Source organism: Diprion similis, chromosome 1 (genome assembly GCF_021155765.1).
Source record: "Diprion similis isolate iyDipSimi1 chromosome 1, iyDipSimi1.1, whole genome shotgun sequence".
Classification (NCBI taxonomy): domain Eukaryota; kingdom Metazoa; phylum Arthropoda; class Insecta; order Hymenoptera; family Diprionidae; genus Diprion; species Diprion similis.
The window spans coordinates 1,956,098-1,983,347 of record NC_060105.1 but is presented as its reverse complement, the minus strand read 5'-3'; the positions used below and the strand labels follow the sequence as shown (position 1 = coordinate 1,983,347).

The following is a 27,250-nucleotide window of genomic DNA, read 5'->3' as shown; positions in this document are numbered from 1 at the left end:
AGGTTCTGATAAAGCGTTCGTTCGGCCATGCGATAAGATTAGAAATGAAGCTGTTTCATCCATACTTTACGGATGCTTATCCCACGATCATCTTCCAGTTATCGATGCGAATGTGTTTCGGTGATGATTAGATTTGTAACCGTTAGGCAAAGTAGTCTTATTTTGATAAGGAACCAGAATTGATAATTGTTTGAAATTGAATTTCTTTTCCGAATACACTGAAGTCAACCTGATACTGCATTGAGTTATCTCGACGTACACGCTTACGTAATCCCGCGATATTAGAACCCGTCAATCCCACTTCAAGGAACATAAAATGCCGGGAGAGCAATTTCACGACGTCCGTACGGGTCGAACGTATCACCTGCGCAGTTTCTTCGATAAATATGATACCGCCTAAGAGAACCCCGAATCCAGAAATCAAGTACACGAAGGTGCAAATCAATTTTTTAAACTATGCCTTCTTAATTTTCATGGTACCAAAAAACCGGATTTGATTTTTTCTAGATTGTCATCGACAATGCATTCGTGGACGCAGAAAGTGGAAAGACGTTCGCAACAATCAATCCACGCACCGAAAAACCGATTGCAGAAGTAGCGGAAGGTGAGAAAGTGAATCGAACGATAAAATAATTATCAATTGGATTTGTTAGAACTTGCAGTGGCATCGGCAAAGAAGGCTTTCGCAAGAGGATCTGCGTGGAGATCGCTGGATGCTTCGGCCCGTGCGGCGCTAATTAACAAGGTCATTATCAATCCATGACCTACGCGTCTACAGAATTGACGCCACTTCGCTCTGAACACTCGAATTACTCATACCAGAGTCTATTTGTTTATTTCACAACATCCAGCCGATCTTTTTAAAGGAAATGTCAACGAATTAGTACAACTGACATTATTGTAGAAACAGTCTTGTTTCGGACGTTAAACTGAAAACACGCATATTTTCAATGAATGAATTTCTCCCTCACATTTCATTCAGTAACTCGCAGTTAGTTATAGTAATGAAATTTTCTAGTAAAGTACGCAGGTGTTTTTGAAAATGTTAATTTATACAAAAATGATGTCAATTTAAAGAACAAGGTGTTTTCTCTTATGAAAAAATCGCGCCCAAATCGGTTATAAAATTGTTCAATTTCAATCAATTGAAAAAATCCTTAGATAAATTGGCGAAAATGATCCTTGATTTATTTTACACGAGGTGGTATTACTCCTTGAAAAGGAACTTTTGATCCAGTACCGTTGAAGATAATCCAGCTAATTCAAAGTCAACATGATACAGCACAAAGGTACCTCATGATATACACTTACGTAAGTACGAGAGATTAGAGACCATTTGTCACGCCTGACGCGCCCATAAAGTGCCTGGTGAACAATTTCACGACGTTAGTAGAGGTTGGACGCTTCGCCTACAAAGTTTCTTCCGTAAATATGATACCGCCTAAGGGTAACCCGAATCCAGAAATCAAGTACACGAAGGTACGAATCAATTTTTTGGCTATGCTTTCTATACCTCGTAACTTTCATGGTACTAAAATACCAGATTTGATTTTTTCTAGATTTTCATCGACAATGAATTCGTGGACGCAAAAAGTGGAAAGACGTTCGCGACCGTCAATCCACGCACCGAAAACAAGATTGCTGACATAGCGGAAGGTGGCAAGGTGAGTAGATCGATAAAACGATCGATAAATCTCAACTGGATCTGCTGAAACTTATACTGCACCGTCAAAACATGATTTACATCTTCAAATTGGAACGTGAATTTACGAAGTTAATCCATACGTGCTGGTTGTCATGCCGAGAGTGTTGCGTTCGTTCGGTGTTACATAACTAAGTATTCTTGTGTACCTTGTAGGCTGACATAGACAAGGCAGTGGCATCGGCAAAGAAGGCTTTCGCAAGAGGATCTGCGTGGAGATCGCTGGATGCTTCGGCCCGTGGGGCGCTAATTAACAAGGTCAGTGTCAGTTAATCTGCGCATCCAGCAATTTCACCTCACCTTGACTCGTGGTATTCGATTTGCGCATACCGGATCCTATTTGTTTGTCTCACCACAGCTGGCTGATCTTTGGGAAAAAAATGTCAACGAATTAGCGAGCTTGGAGTCACTCGATAACGGTATGCCGTTTCTCATGGCTTACGGAATGATCCTGAAGGCTGCTCATCACTTGCGATACTTTGCTGGCTGGGCTGACAAAATTCAGGGCTCTACAATTCCCGCTGGTAAGTCCTCTACAGTCTGTTTTTGCAATTTAAAGTATTCCAAATTCAAAGTCTCTGTACTCCATATGATGTACGGTATAATCAGATTAGTAAAACAGAGTTTTTATGCCTTCCCAAGATGGTAACTCGTTCGCCCTGACGAGAAAGGAGCCCGTTGGAGTCGTGGCCCTGATTACGCCCTGGAACGTCCCAATCGCAATGTATGGATTTAAACTCGGGCCCGCATTGGCAACGGGTTGCACAGTGGTACTAAAACCAGCGGAACTCACGCCTCTATCTGCACTTTTCATCGCTAGCCTTGTCAAAGAGGCCGGGTTTCCTCCAGGAGTTGTTAACGTTGTGCCAGGTTACGGTGCAACGGCCGGAAGTGCACTCAGCCTGCACCCCGATGTCGCCAAGATTTCCTTCACCGGTTCTTCTCTGGTAATATAAATCGCTATTGCAGATTTTTGTCACGCTTCTTCCACAAATTTTCGAAGCTATAGATTGCGATGCCACTATTCAGGTGTCAATCCTTACTTGATGGCTGTTTTAAAATTCATCCCTCCATCTTCTAGGTCATCTAAAGTTTTCATCCGTTTTATTATCAGGTGGGACACACCATTCTGAAAGCTGCAGGCGAGAGTAATCTGAAACGTGTTACACTCGAATTGGGAGGGAAAAGCCCTTTCGTTGTTTTCGACGACGCTGACCGTAAGTAAGAATCGTTGGGTCTGAATCTTTCGACAAATTGAATGCATGCTAATAGTTTGCTTTCTTTATCCAGTCGATTTAGCTGTTCAAGAAGCTGCCGTTATATTTTCGCATGGGGGTCAGATGTGCACCTCGCCATCGCGCGTATTCGTCCAAGCTGGAATTTACGACGAGTTTGTGAAGAAGGCCGTTGCAGTGGCTTCCCAGTTGAGAGATGGAGACGCCTTCACTCCAGGATGTTGGCAGGCCCCCCAGGTACGCGTTACCTCCTCGATGAATTAAATGCGTTGAGAGAATTGCAGTATGACTAGAGAGATTTGTAAAATAATTTTTTTCACTAATGAAACTTGCTTAATTCGTTTCCAGATCGAATTACGGGCCGTTGAGAAGATCATAGGACTGATCGAATCGGGGAAGAAAGATGGGGCAAAATTACAACTTGGTGGAAATCGCCGAAACACGAAAGGTTATTTTATTGAGCCCACCGTGTTTTCGGAAGTGACTGACGACATGCGAATCGCCAAGGAAGAAGTACGCATTTTGACTAGAATTTTAGCGAACTTTAATATTCAAATCACAAGTACCAATTCCAGCAATTCCGTGTTTCATAGATCTTTGGACCGGTGCAGTCGATCCTGAAGTTCGAGACTTTTGAAGAAGTTGTCAAGAGATCGAACGACACTACGTACGGATTATCAGCTGGCGTCTTCACCAAAAATATTGAGACTGCTCTCGAATACGCAAAAGCGGTCGAAGCCGGCAGCGTGTGGTAAGATCGTAATCCTTAAACTACGACGTAAAGATTTTTTTTTAGATGTCTACTAACGAATACTGCTGTTTTTTTCAAGGGTGAACCAGTACAATGCCCTATGTTCGCAAACACCCTTTGGTGGTTTCAAACAGTCCGGCTTAGGACGCGAGTTGTGAGTTTGTTTTCTTTATATAGCTAATGTATTTCTGTATGCATTTCGGTCACAGGATTGAGAACACTTCAAATACTGCTGAGCAAAAGCTCGCATTTAAAGAGCAGTAACATTTTTAGGCTTGAATTACAATGGAGTTTCGATTCTCTTGTTTCAGGGGTAAAGAAGGGTTGGATGCCTACCTTGAAACCAAAACCATTTCGATTAAATTGCCAACCAATCATTGAGCTAACTTCGAGCTACTTATCAGGAGTGATAAATTTTGTCTGAGTGGCTACTGAGAGTGAGCACGAAATGCAATAATCAATCTTTTTAATAAAAATATTGTAAAATATAATAAAAATATTGTTATTCAACTGTATAAAATACACGCGTTTTACTCTCCTACCACTGAGTTGTCGATTCATGTCTGATTGTATCAGCGAAGAAGCGAGTACAGGGCAAAGAAAAATAGCAGAAAAGCAATTTTTGAAAATTGAAAATCTTGACAATAAAGGAACGGAAGTATAGGTACCTGATTATACGTCGTTCAATAATACAACTTCTTCATTGTCCTAAAATGTTTTTAAACCGTCCATCAGGCATGAATATGTTGGCGCAGCCAGTTTTCCGTTGAAACAACTTTATTCAATATAGCTTTGATTGCGCAAAACTGGTGCATTCTCTCTCTTCGATTTGCAACGATTCGATGGTCCTGCGATTTCTTTTATTGCAGCAAGTACGTCCAATGGAATATTTCGTACCTTTGCGGACAGAATGCGTTTACTTCAGCATTTTCATTGCGTTCTAATATTTTGCATTTCGGTCTGTACTACAGCGCTGACGGCGAGTAACTGCATGATGCTGGCAAACGTTGGCTTTGCTTTTGGGGGGGGGGGGGGGGGGGGGCGAAGAGCTGCAAAAACTTACCTACGGGAAAGCCTTGTAGGATAGAGTCATAATACCAAAAAGATAGATAGATAGTATGGCTAGTATTCTCTAAAACATACCATATGTCATTTATAAAGATTAAAAACAGAAGTGGACCGGTGACTGACCCCTGAGGAACTCCGGAAAGATTTTGTAGAAAACTAGAGCAGCCACCAACTAGATCCTGAACTGATTGCATTGTACACGTAAGGTATGAGTGGAACCATTTTATCGCATTATCACAAAATCCACAACGCTTGAGCTTCGACAGCAATAGCCGATGGTTGATACTGTCAAAGGCATTGCTGAAGTCGAATAACAGAAGGATGGTAATGCACCTTTCACCAATAGCTCGTCTTACACATTGAGTACTTTAAGCAATGCTGATTGAAAAGATCAGAGAGCTAGAGCATTAACGTACCGGGAGCTATATTGTATACCTGGAACTGCTATTTTAGAAAATTTACTTTTTAACTCCATGGGAATTATGGGCTGATTATGGGCTAATTATGGACCCGAATCCCGATTTTTGGGCTCTTTTATTTAAAAAAAAAAAAAAAAAACTGTGACTGTGCTAGATCCAACAAAAGCCAGAACCACCACAACGGAAAAAATGGGTATAAAATTTGGCTTCGAACTGGAATTATGGGCTTTTTATGGGTTTTCAGATACCGATGACGAAAAAAAATCCGCATTCAATCTCGAAAAATACAAAATACATTTTTTTTCTCGATTTCGAGTAGAGTTCAGAAGTCGTAGTTTAATATCTAGAGAGCCCATAATTCGCCCTATCATTTAAGCTTCTGAACGTTCCGAAATTCCCATCCGTTCACCTACAGTAGGGTAGTATGGCCCCTTCATTTGAAACAGTATGACCCCTGTATTCACTTTTTTTCATGACAATTAGGTACTCATAAGTTTTGAATCCTAGAGTAGTTTGAAATTCTCGAAAAATAACTATGCATACTTCAAATTTCGCAAATTTCGAAAAATTGGTAAGAAAAATTCTTTTATAAATGGGGCATTTTCCGTCAAAACGTAAGGGAAGAATAATTCCAATTTTTCATTACATCATAATTTTCACGGGTGGTCACACCTCATGAGGGGAGCTTAAATAATTTTTTTTCGAAATTTTTCATTCATCGGTTTTCGAGATATGAATTTTGTAATTTTTTTTTCGAAAATTCATAACTTCTCGAAAAATTGTCCAAGTGATGTGTTTGTTTTTTGGCTTTCAATTTTTGATTCCCACTATACTTTATGGACAAACGCTACAAAGAAAGTGATTCTTGCCAATTGCGGTATTTTTTTTCATTTGAAGCTCAAACTGTACGATGTCGAGAGGTTGGACTCTTTTTTTTCTGAAAAAATTCTCATCGAAAATATTATTTTTTTTACATATTTCGCCGTTGGATTCATCCTAGGGCGGCATCTCATACTATCTTTATTTTTTCAAATCGAAATTTTTTTCCGCAGGGTAATGCTTATGCATTAAATCAGACAGGAAGATTTCGTTAAACTTTTACTCCCCCTGGAACTCGTTCACTTAATTTTAATATTTTACTATATATTTTCTAAAGGAAGGGGCCATACTCAAATTGTGGGGCGAATTATGGGCTCTTCAAATATTAATCGACGATTTGTGGACTCGACTCAAAATTGGTGAAAAAAATACTCAAAATTCCTTGTCGACATTGACCACAAGAGTAAAGTAGGCGAGCGGATGTGAATTTCAGCACTTTCGCGGGCTCAAATTGTAGGGTGAATTATGGACTCTCTAGATATCAAACGACGATTTTGAACTCGACTCGGAGTCGAAAAAAAAAATTTATTTCATTTTTGTTAGCCGTTGAATGTGGATTTTTTTTCGTCATCGGTATCTGAAAGCCCATAATTCCAGTCCAAAGCCAAATTTGATACCCCTTTTTTTCTATTGCCGTGGTTTCGGCTTTTTTTCGACCTAGGATCGCCACAGTTTTTTCGAAAAATGATGGAGCCCAAAAATAGGGATTTGGCCCATAATTAGCCTATAATCAGCCCCTAAATCCCATGTAGTTGAAAAGTAAACTTTCCGAAATGGCGGTTCCAGGTATATATAGCTATTGTCACCCGATCAACTCGTGACTTTAACTGTAACTTTGTATTGTTACAAAGGGTGAGATCACCCGTTCATCCCCCTCTTTCTAATGATCTCGCAGTCGGCATAAATAAGAGAAATTCAACAGTTCGTTTGTCACAAAATAAAGAAGGTTACTTCGTCAACCAGCATTATTGTAAAAACAGTCTTGTTTCGGACGTTAAACTGAAAACATGCATATTTTCAATAAATGCGTTTCTCCCTCACATTTTATTCAGTAATTTGCAGTTAGTTACAGTAATGACATTTTCTAGTGAAGTACGCAGGATTTTTTGGAAATATTAATTTTTACAGAAATAGTGTCAATTTGGGTGAAAACAATTTTTCTTATGAAAAAATCGCTCCCAAATCGGTTATAAAAACATTGAATTTCAATCAATTGAAAAAATCCTTAGATAAATTGGCGAAAATGATCATTGATTTCTTTTATACAAGGTGGTATTACTCCTTGAATCGGACTTTTGATCGAGGACCGTTGAAGATAATCCATCTAATTCATACTCAACATGATACGGCATAAAGGTATCTCATGATATGCGATTACGTAAGTGCGAGAGATTAGAACCCGTTAGTCACGTCTCACGTGCCCATAAAGTGCCTGGTGCACAATTTCACGGCGTTAGTAGAGGTTGGACGCTTCGCCTACAAAGTTTCTTCCGTAAATATGATACCGCCTAAGGGTAACCCGAATCCAGAAATCAAGTACACGAAGGTACGAATCAATTTTTTGGCTATGCTTTCTATACCTCGTAACCTTCATGGTACTAAAATACCAGATTTGATTTTTTCTAGATTTTCATCGACAATGAATTCGTGGACGCAAAAAGTGGAAAGACGTTCGCGACCGTCAATCCACGCACCGAAAACAAGATTGCTAACATAGCGGAAGGTGACAAGGTGAGTTGATCGATAAAACGATTCTCAACTGGATCTGCTGAAACTTATACTGCACCGTCAAAACATGATTTACATCTTCAAATTGGAACGTGAATTTACGAAGTTAATCCATACGTGCTGGTTATTCATGTTTGTCATGCCGAGAGTGTTGCGTTCGTTCGGTGTTACATAACTAAGTATTCTTGTGTACCTTGTAGGCTGACATAGACAAGGCAGTGGCATCGGCAAAGAAGGCTTTCGCAAGAGGATCTGCGTGGAGATCGCTGGATGCTTCGGCCCGTGGGGCGCTAATTAACAAGGTCAGTGTCAGTTAATCTGCGCATCCAGCAATTTCACCTCACCTTGACTCGTGGTATTCGATTTGCGCATACCGGATCCTATTTGTTTGTCTCACCACAGCTGGCCGATCTTTGGGAAAAAAATGTCAACGAATTAGCGAGCTTGGAGTCACTCGATAACGGTATGCCGTTTCTCATGGCTTACGGAATGACCCTGAAGGCTGCCGAAAATTTGCGCTACTATGCTGGCTGGGCTGACAAAATTCAGGGCTCTACAATTCCCGCTGGTAAGTCCTCTACAGTCTGTTTTTGCAATTTAAAGTATTCCAAGTTCAAAGTCTCTGTACTCCATATGATGTACGGTATAATCAGATTAGTAAAACAGAGTTTTTATGCCTTCCCAAGATGGTAACTCGTTCGCCCTGACGAGAAAGGAGCCCGTTGGAGTCGTGGCCCTGATTACGCCCTGGAACGTTCCAACCGGAATGTATGGATTCAAACTCGGGCCCGCATTGGCAACGGGTTGCACAGTGGTGATAAAACCAGCGGAACTGACGCCTCTAACTGCACTTTTCGTCGCCAGCCTTGTCAAAGAGGCCGGGTTTCCTCCAGGAGTTGTTAACGTTGTGCCAGGTTACGGTGCAACGGCCGGAAGTGCACTCAGCCTGCACCCCGATGTCGCCAAGATTTCCTTCACCGGTTCTTCTCTGGTAATATAAATCGCTATTGCAGATTTTTATCACGCTTCTTCCACAAATTTTCGAAGCTATAGATTTCGCTGGCACTATTCAGGTGTCAATCCTTACTTGATGGCTGTTTTAAAATCTATTCCTCCATCTTCGAGGTCATCTAAAGTTTTCATCCGTTTCATTATCAGGTGGGACACACTATTCTGAAAGCTGCAGGCGAGAGTAATCTGAAACGTGTTACACTCGAATTGGGAGGGAAAAGCCCTTTCGTTGTTTTCGACGACGCTGACCGTAAGTCAGAATCGTTGGGTTTGAATCTTTCGACAAATTGAATGCATGCTAATAGTTTGCTTTCTTTATCTAGTCGATTTAGCTGTTCAAGAAGCTGCCATTATATTTTCGCATGGGGGTCAGATGTGCACCTCGCCATCGCGCGTTTTCGTCCAAGCTGGAATTTACGACGAGTTTGTGAAGAAGGCCGTTGCAGTGGCTTCCCAGCTGAAAGTTGGAGACGCCTTCACTCCAGGATGTTGGCAGGCCCCCCAGGTACGCGAAGCCTCCTCGATGAATTAAATGCATTGAGAGAATTGCAGTACAACACGAGAGATTTGTAAAATAATTTGTTTTACAAATGAAACTTGCTCAATTCGTTTCTAGATCGAATTACGAGCCGTTGAGAAGATCATAGGACTGATCGAATCGGGGAAGAAAGATGGGGCAAAATTACAACTTGGTGGAAAACGTCGAAACATGAACGGTTATTTTATTGAGCCCACCGTCTTCTCGGACGTGACCGACGACATGCGAATCGCCAAGGAAGAAGTACGCATTTTGACCAGAATTTTAGCGAACTTTAATATTCAAATCACAAGTACCAATTCCAGCAATTCTGCGTTTCATAGATCTTTGGACCGGTGCAGTCGATCCTGAAGTTCGAGACTTTTGAAGAAGTTGTCAAGAGATCGAACGACACTACGTACGGATTATCAGCTGGCGTCTTCACCAAAAATATTGAGACTGCTCTCGAATACGCAAAAGCGGTCGAAGCCGGCAGCGTGTGGTAAGATCGTAATCCTTAAACTACGACGTAAAGATTTTTTTTGAGATGTCTACTAACGAATACTGCTGTTTTTTTCTAGGGTGAACCAGTACAATGCCATATCTGCACAAACACCCTTTGGTGGTTTCAAACAGTCCGGCTTAGGACGCGAGTTGTGAGTTTATTTTCTTTATACAGCTAATGTATTTTTATATGCATTCCAATCACAGGATTGAGAGCACTTCGAATACTGCTGAAAAAAAGCTCGCATTCAAAGAGCAGTAACATTTTTATACTTGGATTACAATGAAGTTTCGATTCTCTTGTTTCAGGGGTAAAGAAGGGTTGGATGCCTACCTTGAAACCAAAACCATTTCGATTAAACTGCCGACAAATCATTGAGCAAACTTCTTCGTGGATACTGAGAGTGAGAATCAACTAAAATAATCAAATTACAAAAATGTTGTTAATTAACTGCGTAAAATACATGCGTATTGCTCTCCCAAGATTAGTTGTCAATGTATGTCGATTGTATTAGCGACGAAGCGAGTAGAGGAGAAAGAAAAAAAGCAGAAAGGCAAGTTTTGAAAATTGGAAAACTTGATAATAAAGGAACGGAAGTATTGGAAGGCACTTGATTATACGTCGTTAAATAATACAACTTCTCCTTTGGTGTAAAATATTTTCCAACCGTCTATCAAATATTAATTGGTTGGCGTAGCCAGTTTCCTGATAAAGCAATTAATTTTGACCTTGTTTTGATTGCGCAAAACTGATGTATTCTTCCGTCTTTTCGGCCACAGATTAAATAAACTCACTAAATATATGAAGACAAGAATACTTTATACGTATGGTCGAAGATGTAGATTTACTTTTCGGAGGTGAGTATTTCAAATGTAGTTTCATTTATGTAACACATGTTATGCAAAGTGATCTGCGTTAAGGTGAAAAATAGCTAGACATCCGATAAGAGAACCTAAGTTCGATCGATCAAGATGATTGTCTAATCAGTCCGTCATCTTTCTGTTCTCAATTTACCGGGTCCGATAGGACTAACGATGTAATAATGAATTGACGAAGAGTAAAATTATTCGTTCTCATCACGTTTTTTAAATCAAGGTGGCAGCTTGTTCCCAGGAACGACTGATATAGTTGTATAGAATCAAAATGGCCTCTACATCAATAATGGGTTATCAAGCAGTGATAGGATCAGTCTAACTAACGAACACTCTCGAATGCTTTCGACTCCCTCTCTCTCTCTCTCTCTCTCTCTCTCTCTCTCTCTCTCACTCTGTCTAAAATGTAGGAAAATCTTTTTCCTTATACCAGAAGAAGTTTTAAGTTACGATGTTACAAAGTTGTGAAACATCTGGATAGTTGTGAATTCGGTTGAAGAATCGGAATGTCATTTCGATTGTCATATCACTATTCAAAAAACCTTATATTTTCACGTGGGATTATCAAAGCGATCAAAACTAGGCATGAGCCGATCAATAACAAAGTGATCAGTAAAACTGCAGTTCATATAATCTCCATGAAACGGGCTGAGATTTCTGGGGAATTTGTAAGGCGGGTTATTGCAGTGAATACTGACTTTCTTTTCTGGATCTGGTGACGAGTCAAAGAATAAATATCAGCTGCTTTGTAGGTATAAGCAAAGCAAAAAGACCCAACTCAGTAACCGTACGAATATGTTTGAGTCCAATACTCATTTTCCAGGACAAAAAAAAACCAAACATGCCGCATGGCTTTCGTAATCCTATCGTGGTTCTTCGACGAATTCAATTTCACTTATGCGAGTCCGAAGCTCCCCCCCCCCCCCCCCCCCCCCACCAACCCATAACTATAAAACGAGTCATTAAAAATGTCGCCACAAAAGTACAGCATTAGAAAAACAACTGGCACGTTTTTTCGTAAATATGAATTCGCATAAAGGAAACCCGAATCCAAAAACCAGGTACACGAAGGCGCGGAATATTGTTTGAAAAACAAATGTTCAGCGAATTTTTGAAGAGATGTACTAACGAATACTATTGTTTTCTTTACAAGTGAACCAGTACAAAGCTATGACCGCACAAACTACTTTTGGTGGTCTCAAATAGTCTGACGTAAGGTGCGAATTGTAAGTTTAATTTGTTCGATTAATGTATTTGTATAAGTATTCCGGCGCCAAAATTGAGAAAACATAGAATACTATTGAAAAAAAGGTCGCATCTGAAAAGCACCAATATTTTTATACTTCGATTACAATACAGTTTCAATTTAGTTATTCCAAGGAAAAGGAAGGATTGGATGCCTACCTTGCAACCAAAACTATTTGTGAAATTCTATATTCAATGTCGTGACACAACTTAAACTAAAAGCATAAAGCTTCATGATGTTCTATTTTCGAATTTGTATGATCATGCTGAAACGGACGTTTCCTCGATGACGATGCAACTTTTTTCAAATATCATCGTATTTCGCAATTAGCATGATAATCAAAAAACATTCATTAATTATATTATATGATTTCTGTACCCTAAAAAATGGAGAATTCAATTCTTGCGCTGTTCATCGTTAATATCTTATAATCTCTCCGTAATGTTCTTAACATTCGTGATCCCACAATGATGAGGATTAACATCTTTAGAAGACAACGGATAAATCATACAACTCGATTAATTAGCACACGCCAGTATGTGCAGTTGAAAATGTGAATCAACGGAAACTAATGAGTGACAGATATTTTTTGCTTGCAACAATGATCAAAAAATTTACTTAACCAACGAGCAAAATAACGTACATTCACATTCCAATACAGAATCACGCACTTTAAACCGTGAGGCAAATACTGATATCGATAAGTGCTATCAAATTTCGTTGATAAGCACGATCTCGCGCAATCCTCACGGCCCACATATATGAAGACTGTCCAACTGATTCCGAGCAGTAAGTGCTTTAGGAAAATCGTCGTAACTCCAAATCTAAACATGTCAGCTGTAATAGAACCGCCAAAGGCAGACCCAAACATCAAAGTGAAATATACCCAGGTACCTTATAATTTTGAAAGCTATTCATCCACAATCCAACAAAGCATAAATAAACCATTTTTAAGTTCATTCGACTGTTCGATTCGTGCGAATAAATAAAAAGGAATATAAATCTGTGAATCAGATCAACGAGCACTTAACTGCTCTATATATATCCATTTAGGTATAGTGTAAGTTTAGTGGATTATTCACATATAACTTTACTTAAATCTTCTCACGATATTGAAGATCCAGTGATCCTTTAACAGATTTTCATCAATAATGAGTTCGTCGATTCGGTAAGCGGAAAGAAGTTCGCCACCGTCAATCCGTGTACGGAAAAGATAACTGCCGAAATATCCGAGGGAGACAAGGTCAGTAGAGCACAGATCGGTTTAGTTTTTTTCGTGGTTCATCGACTTTTCGAGGTGATTGCGTAACATCGGACGTTCCCAACAGGCTGACATAGATAAGGCAGTAGCGGCAGCAAAGAAAGCCTTCGCCAGAGGGTCGGAATGGAGAAAGTTGGATGCTTCCGCACGTGGGTCATTACTTCGTAGGGTCAGTGTATAAAAAATTTCGTTTACAAACCATTTATTGAGTTCCATTTTCACTGCATCCATATAAAAGAGCGAGTTATGATATTTCCATGTCCTACTAAACAGCTGGCAGATCTCATCGAGCAAAATATCAACGAATTTGCGAATCTAGAATCGCTCGACAATGGAATGCCCTTCTTCATGGCATACCACTCAGTTGGAACTGCTGCGAAACACCTGCGCTACTACGCTGGTTGGGCAGACAAAATCGAAGGCTCAACCATCCCCGTTGGTGAGTTGAAAATGCCGATACTTGATAGAATCTATGTTGAAGTGACGAAGTCATGACGAGTCAAATTTTTCGTTTTTCTTTTCTTATTCCTCTAATCAAGATGGTAACTCGTTCGCCTTGACACGGAAGGAACCTGTCGGCGTAGTCGGACTGATCGTACCTTGGAATGGACCCATGGGGTTGTATGCAATGAAACTTTCGCCAGCATTAGCAGCGGGTTGTACCGCGGTGATTAAACCAGCTGAGCAAACACCCCTGACTGGTCTTCTGCTCGCCAGCCTCGTCAAAGAGGCTGGATTTCCTCCTGGAGTCATCAACGTTGTACCAGGTTACGGGGCAACAGCTGGTGCCGCTATTAGCTCACACCCAGAAATCGCCAAGGTCTCCTTCACCGGATCTTCTGAGGTAATCTGCAAGTTTTTTTATCCACTTTTACAGTTTTAAGCCACACGAGGTTTGATACGTGTAAGTGCAGCGTCACAAACTTGATATCAACCACTTTGGTCCTTGCGATGATTCCACTCTCTTACCTGCATCTGAATATCATGAATAGGTGGGGCATGCAATACTGAAAGCTGCAGGTGAGAGCAATCTAAAACGTGTCACACTCGAGCTGGGAGGTAAAAGCCCTTTTGTCGTTTTCGACGATGCCGACCGTAAGTAGAACGAGTACATTGAAGAAAGGTACTCTAATCGCTTGTTCCATCAAGTTAATATCCCAATAATTCACCTGTTTGCCATGCAGTCGATTTGGCCGTTCAAACAGCCGGTTCTTTATTCGTACACGCGGGTCAGATCTGTATCGCACCGTCCCGCGTCTTCGTTCAAGCTGGAATATACGACGAATTCGTGAAGAAGGCGGTTGCCGTGGCTGCTGCGACGAAATTTGGCGATCCCTATACTCCTGGATGCATACAAGGTCCCCAGGTACTCAAAACTTCATTCGCGTTATCTGAATGCAAAGCTAAGCCAATTTGATTGTATTTCAGATCGAGTCACGGGCCGTCGATAAGGTCATGGGTCTGATCGAATCAGGAAAGAAACAAGGTGCCAAATTACAGATTGGCGGAGAACGCCACGGATCAGTGGGCTACTTTATTAAGCCCACCGTCTTCTCGGACGTAACCGACGACATGCAAATCGCCAAGGAAGAAGTAAGCATTGCACTAGAATTTCACGAGTCTTAATAGTCAGATCTAAAGTACCAACTTTCACTGGCAATTCTGTTTTATAGATCTTTGGACCGGTGCAATCGATTCTGAAGTTCAACACCTTCGAAGAGGTTGTCGAGAGAGCCAACGCCACTACTTACGGTTTGGCAGCCGGCGTCTTCACTAAGAACATTGAACTTGCTCTGGAATTTGCCAAGGCTGTAGAAGCCGGCAGCGTATGGTAAGATAGAAATTCTAAATCACCGCCGTGTAGATCCTTTTTTGAGACTAGCTAACTAGAGGCGCCATCTTTTCAGGGTTAACCAGTACAGCGTATTGAACCCGCAACAACCTTTTGGTGGTTACAAACAGTCTGGCTTGGGGCGTGAATTGTAAGTTAATTATAGTACTCATCTTTTACACCTCTGGTTTCGAATAATACACTTATTCAAAACGTTTTAGGGATGTTTAAGATGATCCGTGATAGACAGTTTTCGATTTAGATTACACCTAAGCGCTAATTTCTTCGTTGTTTCAGGGGCAAGGAAGGTTTGGATGCATACCTCGAACTAAAAACTATCTCCATCAAAACGCCAACCAACAACTAATCCATCTTCAAAGAGCTTTACGACGGTGATGGATGCCACATATCTGACTACTTGTACCAAATTGAATAAATTTCTTTATTAATTCAAGTTTGATCGTCGAATAATTTGAATTGATGTAAATTTTTATGCAGTACCGTTCTTATGGTATCATTGTATGAATCAACGTCAGTAAAATAATGTATAATGATATCTGTCAAGTCCACACAGATCAAAGATTTCTATATATGCTTGGTTTGGATTTAATCTTTGGTGTATTTCATTTTTTCAAGACCAAAAAAAAAAAAAAAAAAAATATTGAGGTATGGGTTCATTTCCCTTTGATTTCTTTGTATAAAAATATCTCACAACCAGAATGTGATGAATAGTTAAATGAATTTCGAAAAGATGTTTGAAATCTATTCCAGCGGTCACCTCACGTGATTCTTCTCAGATTGCGTAACAGAAGGTAACGTGTAGAGGTAGACTGCAGACATAGCGTGTTGGTAAGTGTCGTTACCCAGTCAATAATTTATCCAACCACTGCAATACCAGCGTCACTTCGTCAATAATTCATGCAGTGACTGTAACACAATATGCGTGTAAACAGAGCAAGTGCGTGTGGTGATCAGTGCTCTTGCGCTCTACAGTTAAAACGCACCGCGCAGGCGTCCCTCGAGTAAAAAAGAATCTCCAAGCCAGACGACCACAGTTGCCGAGAGACCTCAAACTGTATCGTTAGGGAAATGGCGAACCGTAATCCTACCATCAAGTACACCAAGGTAAATAAGTGGATCATCTTATTTTCAACTTGTTAAGAAACCGATACCATCCGATCTGGTTTATGGTAGAAAATTGATTTCAAATGTGTTAGATCAAAGTTAGATAGCGACTACTTATATTTGCAATCTCTAAGCACCCAACACTGATGGAATACAACACTTTCTTCCATATATCAGTGTATGGATAAGCTCCTGTACAGTAACTCGGCGATATGAGATCAAGAAAAAGTAAATGAATATGAGCAGAGTATTTTTGGTTACTTTTAACTTTTGAGAAAAAAGAAAACAATTTTTATGCGAAAAATGGAGAATTTTTTAAAATACCGGTTACAAAAGTGAACACGAAATTTCTATTCACCATAAAAATTCTTGTCCCTTTTAGGGTGGATATTAAAATTTAAAAAAGAATTGTCTCGATTTTTTGGAGCCTCTACATGGAAAGAAAATTTTTTTTTTTACTAAAAAGTTTGTATTATCGATGAAAAAAATGTAAATAAAAACTATTCATTCCGAACAAATGACTCTAATTGAGCAATTACTGATCAGAACACGTAACGTATACACAGCAAATTTTGTTCCTTACACTATTCGAAACTAGTTACTAGCTGGACCGGCATACGAGTCGTAGATGCATGATTGAAGGGGAGTTGAATTGGATAAACGCTGAGTTAAACATGCGTACATGATAATAGAGAGATAAGAAAAATATCGAGTATTCAAAAGAGACTCTGAGAATCTGACTGTCTCATACTATGTCATGGAAATGTATTTGTACAATTTCACTGTCACTTATAATTTCAATAATTATGAAAAACCAAAGATAACGTTACAGAACGTTATCCTCAAATACCTTGTTGCCAACTAAATTGTCCGACAAAAGTTTGATGAACTTATTTGAGATATTGGAATTACAAAAACGATAGATAATCGGCGTGAGACGTTTTATAACGATTTGGATATGCATATTGCATTTCAGTATAACTCGTGAGAAGTGTGTAATATCTTAGTTAGCTTATAAATAACTTATCACGTCGCAGTTGTTCATCAACAACGAATGGGTGGATGCAGAGAGTGGAAAAAAATTCCAGACCATTAATCCTGCAACCGAGACTGTCATTGCAGAAATTTCCGAAGCTGACAAGGTACGCTGCATGATCGGTCTAAGTGTACTAACTTTAAATACCGTAGCAATTGTAAGTAGGTATAATGCAATGAATGAGGCGGTTTAAATTAGCGCACATTTCAACCTTGAACAAATAAATGACATTCCGCAGTCGGGATAAAGTAATTGCAGATAAAATGCATAACACCATCGGTTAACATAATTGGCAATTATCAGTTAGTAAACAGCACATGCGTCATAGCGGCTAAGTGGATGAATTGCGTCTCGTTTCGTTCAAATAACTAATATTATAAGTTTTTAAGCCAATGCATGTATCCCAATTGTTTTAATAATTATTTATCAACGCAGGCTGACGTTGACAAGGCAGTTTCAGCAGCTAGAAAAGCATTTGCAAGAGGTTCGCCATGGCGAACAATGGATGCTTCGGCCAGAGGAAATCTCATGAATAAAGTTTGTGATCGAATTTCAAGTTACACTGGATGAAAGTAACGTCGATTTTTAACACCGATTTCATTTTATTTTGTATTTAAAAACAGCTTGCGGATTTAATCGACAGAGACAGCCAACATCTGGCGAATTTGGAGTCTTTGGATAACGGCAAGTCCTTCGCCGCTTCTCTTTTCGACATACAGATAAGCGCCACAGTTTTTCGTTACTACGCAGGATGGTCCGACAAGATTCACGGAAGCACTATACCCGCGGGTGAGTAATCGAAGATGATTTCAAAAAGAGTGCGATGATCAAGCAGACGATAAATTACCGAACGACCCTCTTCCCAGACGGCAACTCGTTCACCCTGACGCGAAAGGAGCCGATCGGGGTTGTTGGACAAATCATACCCTGGAATTACCCGCTACTAATGCTAACGTGGAAATGGGCACCGGCCCTAGCAGCAGGATGTACAATCGTCCTGAAACCCGCTGAACAAACACCCTTGACCGCACTACACGCTGCAGCACTGGTAAAGGAAGCCGGTTTTCCTCCAGGAGTTGTTAACGTCCTTCCAGGATACGGGCCAACCGCAGGAGCAGCGATAGCTGAACACCCTGACATAAATAAAGTCGCTTTCACTGGCTCCACGGAGGTAAGAAAGAATTGAAGTTTTCAATGCGAGAGTTGCTTGTAAGAATGCGAAGTGATTTTTGACGTTTTCGAAGGTTGGCCATTTGATCCTGGCCGCGTCGGCGAAGTCAAATTTGAAACGAGTCGGCTTGGAACTCGGAGGAAAGAGCCCGGTGGTCGTTTTCGACGACGTCGATGGTTTGTTGTGTTTAAAATTTTCAACTATCATTACATGCACGGAATTATGATCGATTGTTATAAATATTTTTTAACCTTTTTCTAGTCAACGAAGCCGCGGAAATTGCTCACGTGGCACTATTTGATAATCATGGACAAAGCTGCTGCGCCGGTTCGCGGACTTACGTTCAGTCCGGTATTTACGACGCGTTTGTAGCCCGGGCTAAGGAACTTGCCGAGAACAAGAAGGTCGGGGATCCGTTTGCCCCGGGAACTGAGCAGGGACCGCAAATCGACAAGGAAATATTTGACAAGATTACAGACCTTGTAGAGTCCGGCAAAAAGGAGGGAGCCGTTTTGAAAACTGGAGGAGAACGCTTAGGAAACGTTGGATTTTTCTTCAAGGTACAACTCGGAACCCAGCATATATGTTCATTAGGGTGGTCCTTGATAGGGTTGATTTTTAATTTTTATGCTTTTAATGGTTAGGATTAAACGCTTTGAATCAAATTTTAAGAATTTGAGCTCTCTATACCAATTCTGAGATAGTCGACTTTGTGATCGAAGTATCTTATGGAAGTAACATGTGAAAAACTTTGTTTGCTCCTTGAAATTTTATAAATCGTTGACGAATGTATCGACAATAATGGAAAATACGTATATCTATAGAGAATTAAACACTCTGCAAAAAGGTTCTGATGCAAATTCGTAAATAAAAGAGTTAATTCATGTGTTAATCAACATTCAAAGCTTAATCAAATTCGTTAATTAACGTATGAACACTTTCACTTACGAATTTAAATATTTTTATCATTATCTGTTCTTCAGCCCACCGTATTTGCTGACGCTACTGACGATATGAGAATCGCGAAAGAGGAGATATTCGGACCTGTCCAAACGATCTTAAAATTTGAAACGCTTGAGGAAATTATCGATCGTGCAAATAACACGACATACGGTCTCGCCGCAGCTGTCCTGACAAAAGACATTGACAAGGCTCTGACTTTCGCGAAGGCGGTCGAGGCTGGAAGCGTATGGTAAATATACTCGATTCGCCATTCGGTATCAAATATTTTATCGAAAAAACTTGAGTAACTCATTATTGTTGCAGTGATTTATTCACTGTTCATTTAACACGGTAATAACGAATTTTTCTTAATAATCTATGCATTTCACTTTCAGGATCAATTGTTACGATGCTATTACACCTCAAACCCCGTTCGGTGGTTATAAGAAATCCGGAATCGGACGAGAACTGTAAGTTAGGCAATTTGAGTTGACACAAAGTATCAAATGAAAATTCATTCGTATAACTATAAGTATAATGTATAATTCGCGTGTGTTTTTTGACCGATTGATTTACGCAATTTACAGTGGAGAAGATGGACTACAAGAGTATCTCGAAACCAAGACGATTTCAATCAAGACATCTACCAAAAACTGAAACTACCAAAGACCATATATTATCTACAAAGTATTTAACATAAATATACATATATTTTGTAATACCAACCCCTAAACCCAAACCAATAAACATCAGATATATTGGCAATAAAATATTGTTGAATACGAAGAGTTACAAAAATTACTCGAAACCCGCGGAAAATTAAACCATCGAATTTTTTTTTCGATTAATAAGTTGATCATGAATCTCCATCAGCAATGACAAGGATATTTTTAGCAACGACTAATGACAAGTTAAAATCAAACATTTTAGTCATTGGTACCTACTTATTCACTCTTCACATTGATGTTTCGGTAATGAAGTGACTATACAAAAACGTCTGGCGAGTATAAAAATACCACGAATTATGAAACCTGTAAACATCTGTCGCAAGTCAGGCTTGGCTACGATTGCGAAGTAATACTACATACACTGTAATTTTAAACAGTCATTCGTTTTAATATTTTGCTGAGATATGAATATTACGAGATAATTTCCAAGCTTATCGCATAATGATATATTCAATTTTTTTTTGTACTGATTATTCCAATCATTGAGGGAAACCAATTAAAAATTCTTTCATTCTCAGTATATAAGCAACCATCCCAGATGTTTTCTCCAAATCTCAATTACATCAGTGGTACGACACAAGATAGCATGCACTAACCCTTTGGAAGTCGCCTAACAATGACAATTTAATGTTTTAAATAAACAAAACAAAACCTAAGGTAGGTACTAAAGCATTTACCCATAAGCTCACCATGAAAGAATGGATGTTTTCAATCAAATGCAATCTACGTGCGTTTTACCCGATTTCGGAAAATAAAAAATTCAAGGGTGTATTATATGTGCACCTTGGATTTCAAATTCTCTTAGAATTTTCGGAGATTTATGCATTTTCGAAATAACAGCTTTCATGGCCACCCGTCTGCACTCATTTAGTATTTGAGTAAATAATAAATTTCGTTGAAAATAAATTTGATCGATTAGCTGATTCACTTACAAGAATCGTTTTGATTAAAAAAAAATTCATCAATCCGACACTTCATTCTTCCTCTTCTAAATTTATTAAGATGTCAATAATATTCTAAATAATAATAGACATATTTCACAGTTTCACATTTATCGATACGTGATTGAAATGAGGCTCCCAAAAAATTGTAGCTTTCCATGGCCACAAGATCGCAAGATGAAATATTACAAGATACTAGATGCACTTTTCACTGTTAGAATTTGCTTATACCGGATTCTACAATGAAGTTATTAAATAATTCGAATGATTATTCGTCAAATTAAAACATTGAAACCTTATGAGAAACATCAGATAAGTGGATTTTGCTTCTTAACAGGGATGTAAATCGCAAGTGCATCACATTCACAATTGATAATAGAAAAGGTGGTTTACACAAATACCTCAAAAGCACAGCTGCGATAACCATCAAAACACCTGAGATATTATTGCCACTGTCCAAATTGTAATCATCGATGACATCTGACGGCCTGAGTATTTTTTGTAGTACCAATAAATATTCCCGCTTATCTCTGATACTCTTCACCTGCATCATTCTAACTAAAAATAGTAAAAGTTAGTGTACCATAAACTGTACGTGCATCCAAGTAATCTGACCTCCGCTGACGTATGCATAGAAATATCCCCTGTAGAGTTGTTTTTATTAATACATTATATTACATGATAGCATTATTAAATATGGTTACAATTACAAGTGCTACTCCTGAATTGGCTCCGGAATTTTTTCATCACAATTAGGATTTTCAAATCTTCTAACGAATCCGACGACTGATATTTTTCAAAACGTGAACAATAACGTACCGGCTTTGTCCACACTTTAATTAGACGTCAACATCGTCCGGAGGTATTCCTAATTCCTCATCGGTCCATTTCGATGGATCAGGATATTCGAACTCCCCCTTGATAAGCAAAAGCGATAAAAGTGAGTATTAAGTGTGAAGTTGAAATTTGAATCACAGCAAACCAAACAGGAAACCTGAGATATATTAACAAAATTTCCAGGTACAATTATTGGCTAATTGAACAATAAAGCGCTTACGGTAATGTGCTCGTAGTCGTGCCATAGATGCCAAAGAATCCACCACCACGCGATTCCTGCGACTACTTCTGTACTTATGGTAATCTTCTTATGCGGCGTAGGTGCGGGTAAACGGTAAACGACCCCTCTAAAATGCAAGAGAGCCAAAATTTGTATTGTATACATAAGTCGAGAGCATAGCTTATCATGTGGACACATTCGAAATTTCTTATTTAAAAATTTCCTCTACGCAAGTCTGCTGCGTAGCAATTGGTGATTACTGTAGATTCTATGTACATTCTAAATAAAACAAAGGTTTCAAATTTCAATGACTTTCTTGGGAATTCCCGCTACACGAAAAAAAACAGAAGGATAGCTGCAATACGTAATGCACATAAACGCTTTTCTTCACGGATATTCTAACCTAAAAACATTTCATAGTTCGACGTTACATAACCCGTGAACAACTCACCCGTGCCCATTTCGCGTCTGTTGCAAGTTGTGATTGCGGTTTATTTTCGAGACTTGTCTAACGAATCTCAACAAGTTTATACCACGAGACGTCGACATTTTTTATAACAATATTTAGTCGATTATCATCCGAGCCAACCTCACAGGCTCAACTGCTTGAGGATCGAACCCGAGCCATCAACGTTAAACGTAACCCAACGCGAACAGCGAGTTTAGTGCGCACTTTTTTGGCGCAAGCTCTCTGGCTTTACCACGGACGTTTGACACGAGCCTTTACCCAATGAATTCCATACGCGAGATGCCGTTTTGCAGGCGTTAAGCGTATCGCAATTCCTCCTTGAGATTGGCAACTGGCGACAGGAAGTAGATTGGTTCAACTTTTTGAGTGCAACATTTGATCATTCTATTTTTAAATATATTTCGGGTGACAACGATTTGCGAATCAGGATTTATCAGTATGAAGCTGTTTGTTCACGTGCAGCAACAGCAAAATGCTCTCAATAAGTGCTTGCTACGTATGTGTTGAGAGGAAGGGGAGGGGGGGCTTCTGCTGTATGCAGCTAAATCAACTGTTGTAAAAAATAGGTTCATTTCTACTCCATAGAGCAGTTTTCATGTACAGCAAGATGCTGAAGGAAACGCTAGAATCATTGACCAATCAGAGCATTTTTGCTGCTGTTGCATGCAGCCATTTGCTAGACGTGATAAAACAGCTTAAGAATCACTTGGCACCAGCATTCTCTGATTGGTCAATTCACCAAAATCACCATTTGGTAATGTCTCACCAAATTAGTGATTTTGGTAAATGGATCAATCACAGCGTGCTGCATTCGGCTGTTTGGTGCACGTGAAAAAACAGCTTCATTACCCTGGCGCGTCATGTTAGGCGTAAAGTTATTACATGTATGTTGAGCTGATATTTCTGAACTCCGATTTTCGCAGATATTTTTAGAAACTGTATGGATGTTACTTCGTCAAAGATTTTGTTATTTTGCATGAATATTCGAATATTCATTATTTGTATTTAATAGTTTCGCTATATTTCAGTCAACTGAATAACTTTGAGCTGCCTCCACAATAGTAAATTATAGAAAGGGAATAGAGTGGAAGATTATTCCCGCGGGTGGATTTGCTGCCTGAGCGAAGCGAAAAGCAGAAAACGGAAAAAGTATATGATATGGGATCATATGCTACTTTTCGTTCACTTATCAGGTCATAAAAGTGATCATTATAGTTCAATCGGGAATAATAGTACATTGTACATCAAGTGCGGAATGTAGGATTTTCCTCACGAGTGCGGAGCTTGTTGCTCGGGCCTGGAGGGGGGACAAAGCCGTCCACCCTAGGGAAGAAAAACTTTTTACTCTACGAAAGCAAAACTTCACTTTGTTTCCTCACTGCAGAAAGCAAAATCAGCCCTGATTAATTGAGTTTGTCTTTTTGTCTGGCCCTCAACTTATTGAAGGCACGAATACTGCAGATCAACAACTTGTAGAATACAACTAATACAAAACTTAAAGTCACGAGAGATCCGGCGGAAATTATGAAAATAATGTCCATATCTTGACGCTGATACCACGGCTCGTCAGCCGTAGTGGAATGCAAATGTGGAGCTCCCTTGTGACGTATGACGTGTTCCGTCCACCAAATAGCGTTCTCTAAAGAATCGTAGGGTTTATCTTCAAGCAAATTCCGCAAGTTCATCATCCGTTTCTTGTCGCTGGAAATGGAAGCATTCAAATTTATACAATAGACGTAGTTACACAACTAGACAACTAGTATCAACTATTACGCAACTGGCAATGTTATACCTTGTATCAAGCACAACGGTGCGTATTGCTTTGAGTATGTCATGCCTGTTGACGAAATGGATGTTCAACTTTATTCCAACACCCAGACTGGCCATTTTGTTGGCGTGCACATACTGGTCGGTGAATACTGGTAATCCAATTACAGGAATGCCATGAGAAACCGCTTCCTCTGTGCTTTGAAGTCCTCCTTGGTATATGAAAACTTTTAGATTTGGATGTGCTGAACAGACAGAGTAACCAAATAAAACTTGAACTTCCAGACGTTATTTGTTTTCTTCTTTTGCCAGTATTAATATATAGTTACCCAGAATCGATTGCTGCGGAGTCCACTTCATAATTATGACATTTTCTGGCTTATTTGCAAGAAAATCGTCCTCAAATTTCCAAATAACAGTGTATGGCAGTTCCGAAAACGCGGCGACGAATTCTCCACGCGCTTCATCACTCAACATTATACTTTTGATATTTGATCCAAGGCTCATGTAAATAAAGCCTTGCATCGAATCGTCCAAAATTTTTTCAAGATCCTGCGTGCAATGGCAAAAATTGAGTACGTGTTCGATTTAGTCTACTAATGACGAAATTATCCAGTGATTGAAGTACCTAAGCACTACCTTCGGAAGAGGCTTGATTTCCCTTGCGATGTGAAATCCACCAATGTCTATGACTTTAGGAATATTTGGTCTGACATATGAAATCGGTGTTTGCTGGTTGACGAAAACCAAACTGACGTTCCGCTCGATATCGCTGATATCAGGAATGTCGTTTCCAAAATATTTTCTCGCCATTGCTTGTTGCGCCGGCATGTAACGAGTTCGGTATTTATATAAAAATTTCCATACCCATACAAAACTTTTTAGCCTTTGCCAAAGTGTTGCCTCGCCAAAAATCCTTTCTTCTGTATCCCAATTCGATGAATGAGAATGGATGATAGGATTGCCAATCGCGTAGTGAATACTCAAACTTAGACCCAGAGATGTTATACCTTCAAAGAACATTATAGACAATTTAGATAGGAAACATAATTCTAAGGAACGCTCCAATTCGGAAGGCGGATATTATTATGAGACTCGTGTCCACTTGATTCATGGACACTCAGTAATAATTAACGAAATACCATTGTGACAGATAAAAACTCACTCACCCACAACCGGAACATCGAATCGCGTGGCGAGAGGTAATAGAGCAGGATAATACAGCATCTCAATCATCATCAAGTCGAACTTTTCGCCATTGTTTGGTGCGTACAGCTTCCTCAGTTCAGGATGATCAAGGATGAGTTCGGTTTGTGACAGAACCATCGACAAGTAGGCATCCTGGATATCGGTCCACCTTTCCTTCGCCAAAGTCATAATCCAATTCTCACCATCGTCGGAATCAGGGTAGAGAAAGTGAAGATCAATCTCCGTGTAGTTGGTCAACATTGGATCGTTGACAGGATCAGGTGTCACAACAACGAGTTCGTGACCTCGTTCCCTCAACGCAAGGGTGAGGGCGCGAAATACTATTTGATGACTGATCGAAGGGGTTGGAAATACACCGAGTATCCTCGAAGCACATCCATAGTGCCACAAACTGACCAGCACAATCAGTGTAGCTGACACAAAACGCATTAACATTTTCGTTCGATACAAATGCCACTGGTTTATGTGTAGATGACTGTCCTCTGGAAGTCGAAAGCCAACTGTTATGCTGTGATTAGTTTACTTGCACGATGGCCCGCACGAAGAAGACGTTATTGAGAATTGCTTCATTCACTATGCTACGTTGTAAATAATTGCGAAAAGTGTCGTAATCGTGCTGGATGTTCTAATGTTGCTACACCTAGTGGCTAGTGTAAGCGCATATACGTGGTGTGTGGCCAATCGCATGAGATAAGATTTTCTCGATCATCAATAAGTCGGAAATACCTGAATATCTTGCATTTACGCACCTCTCGTGGCGATAGTGCCGTATCTTGAAACAACTACGTAATCTGTCAAGTTCCCCCTACTCGAGACACTGTGACCTCCATTTATAGATGTTCTGGCTCGGTAATGGATCTCAAGAACCTTGCTTTTAGTTGGATCATGGCTTTCGTGTATGACCTATTCGCCACGCACGGCACCTCAAAACCAAAGAGACAAGTTGTAGTAGATGAATAATCACAGTCTTTCATGAACTTTCGGATAAAGCGTTTCTTTGAATAATATTTTTGACTGAACTAAAAGGGCCGGATAATAGAAATCTGCAATACGATGTCCAGTTATCGATATTGACTATCGACTCGTTTATCCATGAACGGAATATCGATATTCCAAGCTATCGCAAGGTAAAGAATCATTCAGTCGCACTCGTGGCCATTTTTCAATAAGCGAGTCTGTATAAATAGTCACACAGTCTGAATCAAGTTAAATTCCTGTGAAATTCATTCGTTTAAGGTACACGTAAAGGTTACGTAGAGACTAATGAGTATCTCAATACTTGAAATTTACCCATATATATATACTTTATCAATTGTATACCCACGAATATTATTAATGAAGGTATTCAGGTTCGACCTGAAGATATTTCCGTTCGATGGATGAAAAGATTCTGTAATTTCAGATAGTTATAACAAGTTAAAAATTCAAGGTATAACGGATTGTTTATAATTTATACGAAATTTTCGAAATATCGATTATACTTCTAGGTGTCTCGTAAAGCGTCATGTTTCTTTCTATTATTGCTGTGTGATAGTATCGACGTTTAAGGTGTTTCACTATGAGGATTGGCATCACGGTACCTACTGGTTGTATCTCGTTCAGATGTGTCGTGCAAATGGATCTGTGATATTGATTGCGAACACAACTGCGTGAAAATAGATGTGATTTGTTGAACCTGAGGCACTGTGTCGTCATATATATCGAGAGGTCCAGGCCTTATGTTTCGAAGAACAAATTGACGGTTAAAAATAACATAAAATATTTATAATTTATACACGTG

General features: G+C 39.6%; 6 protein-coding genes across 9 annotated transcripts; 4 read left to right on the top strand and 2 right to left on the bottom strand.

Annotated features, from left to right (window-relative positions):
* The first annotated feature begins 270 nt into the window (after window positions 1-270).
* LOC124406587 (aldehyde dehydrogenase 1A1-like) lies at window positions 271-10,369 on the top strand. 3 transcript variants are annotated; one of them, XM_046882032.1, is made up of 12 exons: window positions 271-434; window positions 1,560-1,664; window positions 1,859-1,960; window positions 2,061-2,226; window positions 2,345-2,649; window positions 2,817-2,919; window positions 2,993-3,174; window positions 3,286-3,450; window positions 3,531-3,688; window positions 3,768-3,842; window positions 4,000-4,131; window positions 10,225-10,369. In XM_046882032.1, exons 1-11 carry the CDS (start codon window positions 387-389, stop codon window positions 4,067-4,069), a joined length of 1,479 nt encoding a protein of 492 aa, XP_046737988.1. In that variant the 5' UTR covers window positions 271-386; the 3' UTR covers window positions 4,070-4,131; window positions 10,225-10,369. The 3 variants fall into 3 exon arrangements, with proteins under 3 accessions (XP_046737988.1, XP_046737997.1, XP_046738006.1); XM_046882041.1 differs by lacking the exon at window positions 1,560-1,664 and adding an exon at window positions 508-612; XM_046882050.1 differs by lacking the exon at window positions 271-434 and adding an exon at window positions 1,361-1,479.
* LOC124406581 (aldehyde dehydrogenase 1A1-like) lies at window positions 7,503-10,294 on the top strand. Its single transcript, XM_046882021.1, has 11 exons — window positions 7,503-7,600; window positions 7,681-7,785; window positions 7,983-8,084; window positions 8,185-8,350; window positions 8,469-8,773; window positions 8,941-9,043; window positions 9,117-9,298; window positions 9,410-9,574; window positions 9,655-9,812; window positions 9,892-9,966; window positions 10,124-10,294. Exons 1-11 carry the CDS (start codon window positions 7,553-7,555, stop codon window positions 10,191-10,193), a joined length of 1,479 nt encoding a protein of 492 aa, XP_046737977.1. The 5' UTR covers window positions 7,503-7,552; the 3' UTR covers window positions 10,194-10,294.
* Window positions 10,370-12,722: 2,353 nt separating the features above from the next.
* LOC124406565 (aldehyde dehydrogenase 1A1-like) lies at window positions 12,723-15,426 on the top strand. 2 transcript variants are annotated; one of them, XM_046882002.1, is made up of 11 exons: window positions 12,723-12,823; window positions 13,072-13,176; window positions 13,262-13,363; window positions 13,468-13,633; window positions 13,734-14,038; window positions 14,187-14,289; window positions 14,379-14,560; window positions 14,623-14,787; window positions 14,868-15,025; window positions 15,102-15,176; window positions 15,323-15,426. In XM_046882002.1, the coding sequence occupies exons 1-11, from the start codon at window positions 12,764-12,766 to the stop codon at window positions 15,390-15,392; spliced, it is 1,491 nt and encodes a 496-aa protein (XP_046737958.1). In that variant the 5' UTR covers window positions 12,723-12,763; the 3' UTR covers window positions 15,393-15,426. The 2 variants fall into 2 exon arrangements, with proteins under 2 accessions (XP_046737958.1, XP_046737964.1); XM_046882008.1 differs by having other exon boundaries at window positions 12,726-12,823; window positions 15,300-15,372.
* A 593-nt stretch (window positions 15,427-16,019) lies between these two features.
* On the top strand, window positions 16,020-20,085 carry LOC124406602 (aldehyde dehydrogenase 1A1-like). The gene is made up of 10 exons (XM_046882063.1): window positions 16,020-16,150; window positions 17,188-17,292; window positions 17,622-17,723; window positions 17,810-17,975; window positions 18,053-18,357; window positions 18,431-18,533; window positions 18,619-18,917; window positions 19,341-19,549; window positions 19,695-19,769; window positions 19,887-20,085. The coding sequence occupies exons 1-10, from the start codon at window positions 16,115-16,117 to the stop codon at window positions 19,954-19,956; spliced, it is 1,470 nt and encodes a 489-aa protein (XP_046738019.1). The 5' UTR covers window positions 16,020-16,114; the 3' UTR covers window positions 19,957-20,085.
* A 1,681-nt stretch (window positions 20,086-21,766) lies between these two features.
* LOC124406609 (NADH dehydrogenase [ubiquinone] 1 beta subcomplex subunit 2, mitochondrial-like) lies at window positions 21,767-22,677 on the bottom strand. The gene is made up of 3 exons (XM_046882076.1): window positions 22,477-22,677; window positions 22,026-22,152; window positions 21,767-21,885 (listed from the first exon to the last, which is right to left on the bottom strand). The coding sequence occupies exons 1-3, from the start codon at window positions 22,572-22,574 to the stop codon at window positions 21,808-21,810; spliced, it is 303 nt and encodes a 100-aa protein (XP_046738032.1). The 5' UTR covers window positions 22,575-22,677; the 3' UTR covers window positions 21,767-21,807.
* Window positions 22,678-23,897: 1,220 nt separating this feature from the next.
* LOC124406531 (UDP-glucosyltransferase 2-like) lies at window positions 23,898-25,949 on the bottom strand. Its single transcript, XM_046881970.1, has 5 exons — window positions 25,431-25,949; window positions 24,901-25,271; window positions 24,591-24,813; window positions 24,287-24,506; window positions 23,898-24,195 (listed from the first exon to the last, which is right to left on the bottom strand). The coding sequence occupies exons 1-5, from the start codon at window positions 25,903-25,905 to the stop codon at window positions 23,898-23,900; spliced, it is 1,587 nt and encodes a 528-aa protein (XP_046737926.1). The 5' UTR covers window positions 25,906-25,949.
* Window positions 25,950-27,250: the final 1,301 nt, after the last annotated feature.

Bases quoted from the DNA above. Each gene is read 5' to 3' on its own strand.
- LOC124406587 (XM_046882032.1), top strand. From the start codon at position 387: ATGATACCGCCTAAGAGAACCCCGAATCCAGAAATCAAGTACACGAAG. The intron at 435-1,559 runs GTGCAAATCAAT...GATTTTTTCTAG, and splicing joins CAGAAATCAAGTACACGAAG to ATTTTCATCGACAATGAATT. The intron at 2,920-2,992 runs GTAAGTAAGAAT...TTCTTTATCCAG, and splicing joins TGTTTTCGACGACGCTGACC to TCGATTTAGCTGTTCAAGAA.
- LOC124406581 (XM_046882021.1), top strand. From the start codon at position 7,553: ATGATACCGCCTAAGGGTAACCCGAATCCAGAAATCAAGTACACGAAG. The intron at 8,774-8,940 runs GTAATATAAATC...TTTCATTATCAG, and splicing joins CCTTCACCGGTTCTTCTCTG to GTGGGACACACTATTCTGAA. The intron at 9,299-9,409 runs GTACGCGAAGCC...ATTCGTTTCTAG, and splicing joins GATGTTGGCAGGCCCCCCAG to ATCGAATTACGAGCCGTTGA.
- LOC124406565 (XM_046882002.1), top strand. From the start codon at position 12,764: ATGTCAGCTGTAATAGAACCGCCAAAGGCAGACCCAAACATCAAAGTG. The intron at 13,634-13,733 runs GTGAGTTGAAAA...CCTCTAATCAAG, and splicing joins AGGCTCAACCATCCCCGTTG to ATGGTAACTCGTTCGCCTTG. The intron at 14,039-14,186 runs GTAATCTGCAAG...TATCATGAATAG, and splicing joins CCTTCACCGGATCTTCTGAG to GTGGGGCATGCAATACTGAA.
- LOC124406602 (XM_046882063.1), top strand. From the start codon at position 16,115: ATGGCGAACCGTAATCCTACCATCAAGTACACCAAG. The intron at 18,358-18,430 runs GTAAGAAAGAAT...ACGTTTTCGAAG, and splicing joins CTTTCACTGGCTCCACGGAG to GTTGGCCATTTGATCCTGGC. The intron at 18,534-18,618 runs GTTTGTTGTGTT...ACCTTTTTCTAG, and splicing joins CGTTTTCGACGACGTCGATG to TCAACGAAGCCGCGGAAATT.
- LOC124406609 (XM_046882076.1), bottom strand. From the start codon at position 22,574: ATGTCGACGTCTCGTGGTATAAACTTGTTGAGATTCGTTAGACAAGTC. The intron at 22,153-22,476 runs GTGAGTTGTTCA...CTTGCATTTTAG, and splicing joins CAGACGCGAAATGGGCACGG to AGGGGTCGTTTACCGTTTAC. The intron at 21,886-22,025 runs GTAAGCGCTTTA...TTGCTTATCAAG, and splicing joins ACGACTACGAGCACATTACC to GGGGAGTTCGAATATCCTGA.
- LOC124406531 (XM_046881970.1), bottom strand. From the start codon at position 25,905: ATGTTAATGCGTTTTGTGTCAGCTACACTGATTGTGCTGGTCAGTTTG. The intron at 24,814-24,900 runs GTAGTGCTTAGG...CATTGCACGCAG, and splicing joins AAATCAAGCCTCTTCCGAAG to GATCTTGAAAAAATTTTGGA. The intron at 24,196-24,286 runs GTATAACATTGC...TTCCATTTCCAG, and splicing joins ACCGTTGTGCTTGATACAAG to CGACAAGAAACGGATGATGA.